Consider the following 6,379-nt stretch of genomic DNA (forward strand, 5'->3'; position numbering starts at 1 on the left):
GGAGGTCAGGGATCGTCTGCCATGTGGATCCCAAGGGGTTCAAGTCAGGTCACCAAGCTTGCATTTGCTGACTGGTATGCACCTTAACTACTGCACCATCTCAAATCCCTCTAGGTCCACACCTACCCAACCCCCAGATTCTTACCATGTAGCCCAGACTTGCCTGAACCAGACGTCCTCAAGTCTCAGTCTCCTGAGTGCTAGGATTTCAGGCATGTGCCACTGTGACCAATTTATCTTCATTTGATTTGATTATATGGTTTCTGTCCCCCCCCCCCCCTTTAAATCCTCATGTGGTCTTGGGACTGGAAAAAATGGCTCAGGTTATGAGTGCTTGCTGGGAACCTGGATTTTACTCTCAGTTCCGAAACCAGGCAGCATTTCATTCCCATAAACTAGAATAGGTCTTAGTCTGAGCAGAAGTTGGTTTTATGACAGAAAAGGGCTGAGTAAAAAAGAAATCAGCCAGATACATGCATAACCCAGCACTCTGGAGGCTGAAGCGAGGGAACTGCCAGTTCCAGATCAGCCTCAAAATAAAGAGGTGGATGGGGGACAAACAAAAACAAAACAGAAAAGAGGAAAAGCATAGGAGAAGCAAAGGAGACAACCAGACAAGAGAGGACAGGACACAGAGGCGGATCAGAAGAGTTAAAGCCCAAACTGAGCTACTAGAGACACAGAAGGGAGTGCGGGAGGAGGGAAGGAGGGAGGGCTGGTTCACCGTTTCCTGCATTAGAGCTGAGCTCACGGTCTAACAATCTTGAAGAACACAAGTAAAAGATGAGGAAGTCTGCAAAGTGTGGAGAAGAGAGCTCTTGCAGCCAGGCTGAGACTGAGTACCTGTCTGGACTGGGGGGTTCTTTTATATCTCGAGAATGGGTCAGTTTGGTCCAGCGAGGAGTTGCGATGAACACCAAGAGCTATTTTGAACGTCTGTCTATGGGGAATTCTGATTGGCCACGAACCCAGGTGGAAGAAAGCAAACTTAGGGGGAAAAAAAACCTGCCAAAGAAAATGTCCTACAAAAAAGTGTGGGGGTGGGAAGATGAGCCTGAGCCGGGAGTAGCAAGAACGATGTCTAGCAGTCAGCTGACATCTCGGTGAGTCGAGATGGATCTGGACGTTAGCTCCTGAGCTCACTGGTTGCGCAGCGTTCACTGTAAAACTTTGCTGGTAGAAGCTGACTACCGGCTTTGCCAGGATATACTTTTTGTTTTCCTAGGAGCTGTAATCTCAACCAGCGGCCTATAAAGTGGGGTTACTTTACTCCTTATTCCTATCAGAGGTACCCCAAAGCAAATCATTTCAAAGTTGGTCCTGATGGGACAGAAAACGCATGGATTGGCTAAGGTTACCTTTTCTCAGGTCATCATTTTCCGTGTGTATGAGCTTTGAGGCAGAGATCCTTGTTTGGGATTCGGACTGCATCTTACTCCTCTTTTGAACACCCCATTAGATGGTTTGGTTTTAATTTAGGGCAAGTCGGTGTGAGTGGTTCCTACTTTGATTCAGTGTGATTTGTTTGTTGTGCTGGAGATAATGTTACAGTTGCTATGGCCAGGGCTAGGTTGATCTAGGGAATGGAATCTACAATTGGCCTGGGTGGAGACCGCATGTTCCAAGATTCCTAGAACACAGAGTTAACCCAGTTGCTCTATCAATCATTGGGCTAAACAGACCATCTTTCCGGAAAGTGGCTTCACCTAATTCCTCGCTAAATAAATGGGAGGAATAATTATTTCTTTGAGGAGATACTGGACTTTTCTTTCACAGACAACTTAGTCCTCTGTGCAGTTACCACAGAGCCAGCACCAGGCTGTGTTAAGTGGGCCTGATGCCAAAGGCGTAATTTTGACTTTTTCTTTTTTTTTCTGTGTTTTATTTTATTTTTCTTTTGATGTTGGTCAGAGTCCAATATGTTTTCTCTGGTACTTTGGGATTTTTCACCATTTCTCTGAAGCTATCTCCCCAGCCCCCACCTTTGTTTACCATGCTGCTACTTTCTGTACCTAACTCAAAAAGACACATTTTCCTTCCTTCCTTCCTTCCTTCCTTCCTCCCTTCCTCCCTCCCTCCCTCCCTTCCTCCCTTCCTTCCTTCCTTCCTTCCTTTCTTTTTTTCATCTCCCTCCTCCAGGCAGTTGCTAAAAGTTACAGCTTACCTACCTGTAAAAGTTTTTCATTAAAGTCTAAATGAAATTGTCCTGGAGCTATCTTCTGAGTCTGTTCTTGGATCCTTCTGTTAATGAGACTTAGAATCCTAAAGAAATGGTCAATTTCCTTGGAAACAAACATCACCCTGACAGGGATCCCCAGAATTCCTACCAGCAACCCAGTCCAGGGCCTTGCACACCCCAGGCAAGTGCTCTAACTCTGAATTGTATCCCCTGCTCTCTATTTTGAGCTTTAGTCTGGTCTAATCCAGTCTAGTATAGGAGCGCAATCTGAAGAGATGTTTTCCTGGAAATTTTATTTAATACAACTTTGTGTACAGGAAATGGGCTGGCCAGAAAAGTTGTCACATGGTAATTCCTGACTATGAAAGAAAAGAAAAAAACATTTTATTTATTTATTTATTTTTGAGACAGGGTTTCTATGTGCAGCTGTAGCTATCCTAGAACTCATTATGTAGACCAGGCTGGCCCCATACTCAGAGTGCTGCCTGCTTCTGCCTCCTGAATGCTAGGATTAAAGGCATGCACTACTATGCCTGGCTTTGAATTCTCTCTATTCTTGTTTACTGTTTATTAATATTGCCTTAATTAACATATATATACATATGTATATATATATGGAGAGAGGGATGGCTCAGTATTTAAAAGCACTTGTTTCTTTTACAGAAGTCCAGGGTTCGAGTCCCTATGAGGTAATGTCTTCATTCAAACAACCACAGGGCATAAGCCAGAGAGAGCAAGCCCCCTCGCTGGAGCTCAAACTCAGAAACATAAGTAGATGGACTAGCCCTCAAACTCCAGCTTTACTGAAATTAAATGAAACAGCTCAGTTCCTCACACTAGCCACGTTTCAAGAGCTCGGGTGTCCTGTGCAGTATCCACTGTATTGAACAGTATAGGAAGAGAACACTTGGATTGTGTCAGAAGGTTCTTTTGGACTCCTCTGGCAACATTTGAGTGTTTCTTGCCCTGACTCCGTGTTCAATCAAAGCTCAAAGACAGACGTCCAAGCTCTTCTACTTCCTAGTCCTGTAGTAACAAGTATAAGATTTTTGAGTCTGGTCAGCATGTAGGCAAGGACGCCAAAACACAGATGTGGGAGCTGGAGGATCGTGAAGGGGCGGGGCCAGCTCGGAGCTCTAGAACGAGCGCTGCCCCAGTCGGGGGCGGGGCCTCGCGTTGGGCTGGCAGCCCGGGACGGGGCGGGGCCTCGGGGGGGGCGGGCCCGAGGGGCGGACCGGGAGGCGGGTCGGCGCGCCAGCCCAGCCTTGCGTGCTCACGTGACAGGTCCGCGAGGCCCCGGCTCTTGCAGACGTCCAGGCCAGCGAAGATGGCGGCCGAGAGGGAGCCTCCTCCGCTGGGGGACGTGAAGCCCACCGACTTTGAGGAGCTGGAGGACGGAGAGGACCTGTTCACCAGCACCGTCTCCACCCTTGAGGTGAGACGGCCCCCGGCGAGGAGGCCCGCGCCGTGCGTCTCGCCTCTCCCCTGCCGCGACTTGTCCCTTTCCCACCCACCCCCCCGGGTTTGGCCAGGCCAGGTCGGGTGACACCTGTGACGCCGGCTGCACCGCAGGTGCCTGTCAAGGGGCCCGAGCCGATCCCCCCATCTGCAAGGGGCCAGGACCCACGGACGGAAGCCAACCTACCCGTGCTTGCGGGCGGGCGGGCTCTCGGGCCTTTCCTGTCACCCGCGCCTCTTCCTCCAGGCAGGAGCAAGGCTTGTCTCGGGTCCCCGGGGCCACCTCGGCTCCCCCGGGATTTCAGCAGCTCCGGGCTGAGATGCCTGTTTCTCTGCCCCACCGGAGGGTGTGCCCTGCCACGGGAGAGCCAGGAAGTCGGGAAGTGAACTCTTAAGTGGCTTTGAGGGTCGGCAGGGAGGTCTGGGTGCGCTGGTCCCTGTTCGTGCCCTGCGTGGACGGTTAGTTCGCCTGCAGCTAAAGAGCCTCTTGGTTTTGAGTAGGTGAATGCATTGGAGTTAGTTGGCTTAGGCAGGAGTCCCTGCGGTGCAGGCTGGATTCGATCTCGGTATGTAGCTGAGGATGGCTTTGAACCTCTGATCTTCTTGCCTCGCTCCCTTTTCCACGTTCTGAGATTGGCCGACGTGAGCCACGCTTGGGTTTTTAGACTTTGTAGGGGCTGTAATGTTTGAGAAGTACAAACTCGAAGGGTGGAGTAGTCCAGGAAACTGGTTTTTAATTACCAGGGGAGAAATAGAAACAGATCTCCGCTCCTTTTTCCTCTTTTCTCGCTTGGTCAGCGATCTCTGTAGCTGAGTGTTCCTGTTTTTGTCAAAGAAAATACTGAATTTAGCTGTGTTGGCCCGCCTTTTTCTAGTCACCTTTGAATTGCTTTACATTGCATGAGAGCACATACACCGGAAACCATAATCTTAAGCATGTAAGCACTTTTCTCAGAAGATTGTTTACCTCAGCTGATTTTTTAAAATTAGGTATAGTGTGTGTGTGTGTGTACGCGCGCACACTTATAAAAATCAAAGAACAACTTTTGGGAGTTGGTTCTCTGTTTACACCATTGTCAGGCTTGGTAGGCAAGCCCCTTTACCAGTTTAACCATCTCACCTGCCCCCCACTTTCTTTTTTTTTTTTTTTTTTTTGGTTTTTTCAAGACAGGGTTTCTCTGTGTAGTCCTGACTGTCCTGGAATTCACTCTGTAGACCAGGCTGGCCTCGAACTCAGAAATCCGCCTGCCTCTGCCTCCCAAGTGCTGGGATTAAAGGCGTTCGCCACCACGCCCGGCGCCCCCCACTTTCTTATAAAGTTCTTTAGTATTAGTTTTGTTGGCTTGTTCAAGTCTGCACCAAATCAGTTGGAAATAGCTGTAAAATACCCATTATCTGGATTTCAATGACCAGAAACTGAAAACTTCGGGATAATTTTATCTGTAGTGGTGAAGCCAAATTCCACTTTCCAACAGATTATACATTCCTCGGATGATATATATATATATATATATATATATATTTAATTAATTTATTTATCATATGTAAGTACACTGTAGCTGTCTTCAGACATTCCAGAAGAGGGCGTCAGATCTCATTGCGGGTGGTTGTGAGCCACCATGTGGTTGCTGGAATTTGAACTCAGGACCTTGGAAGAGCTGTCAGTGCTCTTACCCGCTGAACCATCTCTCCAGCCCCCGTTGATATGTTCTAAACAAAATCTTGGATATTTGTGTCTTAATACAGCTAATACTGGTCTCATTGTCAAAACCTTCATCTCCTAAAATTAGTTAAAATTACTTTGTAGAATATATTTTCTAGGCAGGGGGAGTTAGTGTCTTCATAACCTTTGATATGTTTTATGTCTCTGAACATGTGTTGAACATGTCTGCAGGGTCCTAAAACCTGAATTGTCTTTTCTAGTCACAATACACAGAATAAACTATATCCTGTATCAGAGAAAGTCTGCAAAGTTTTTTTATGAATAAACGTATCTTGGCTAATATACTGTGAACGTTGTAAATAAAGTTGTTAATTGGTTGTTGATCTAAACCCCTCATCTTATGGATTCATTTTAGGAAAGTGGTGTGGCTGAGGTTTTTAGATTCAGTTTTTAAAGTTTCAGGTTAGCATACAAGGTTCATTTTTTTCCCCTTGAAAATGTTTGGGACACTCTATGCAGGGTGCTGTGCTGTCGCTTCACTCTTCCTTTACAAGATACTTCTTACACTTCAGTGCAGAAGACAGACCCCAGTGTCCATGCACACGGGCCTGCACCTGGCTGGAATTCTGTATGGTTAACAGACACTTTTTCCCCCTTTTGGAGACCAGGTCTCTCTTTGTAGCCTAGATTGACATGGAGCTAGTTCCTCTTGCCCGAGCCTGAGTGCTAGCGTTACAAATTTGTACCACAATAGCCACAGGGTGGTGGCACAGGACTTTAGTCCCAGCACGAAGAGGCAGAGGCAGGCTGATCTCTTGAGTTTGAGCCCAGCCTGCTCTACAGAGTGAGTTCCAGGACCACCAGGGCTACCCAGAGAAAACAAAACAAACAAACAAAAAGGAACTCCTGGCTGTAGAGTGGTACTGTGGTACTTTTCCACTTGTCTGGTAACTAGGTTGGATGTGACATTACTAGCCCCAGATCAGTGCTTCTGACTAGAGATATAATTTATCCAGGGGTCTTATTGTTGTACATATTATGTTTCTATAGGACACCATAGAATCTTTTTTTTTTTTTTT

General features: G+C 47.1%; 1 protein-coding gene across 2 annotated transcripts in view; it reads left to right on the forward strand.

Moving 5' to 3' along the window:
• Positions 1-3,428: 3,428 nt before the first annotated feature.
• The window catches only part of Snx2 (sorting nexin 2), a 48,267-nt gene continuing 45,316 nt past the window's right edge, over positions 3,429-6,379 (forward strand). For both annotated transcript variants that reach the window (XM_029472098.1, XM_021150263.2), the window contains exon 1: positions 3,429-3,614. In XM_029472098.1, the coding sequence (XP_029327958.1) occupies positions 3,507-3,614 (108 nt within the window). In that variant the 5' untranslated portion in view covers positions 3,429-3,506. The remainder of the gene's footprint in view (positions 3,615-6,379) is intronic.

The sequence above is a fragment of the Mus caroli genome, chromosome 18 (genome assembly GCF_900094665.2).
Source record: "Mus caroli chromosome 18, CAROLI_EIJ_v1.1, whole genome shotgun sequence".
Taxonomy (NCBI): Eukaryota; Metazoa; Chordata; class Mammalia; order Rodentia; family Muridae; genus Mus; species Mus caroli.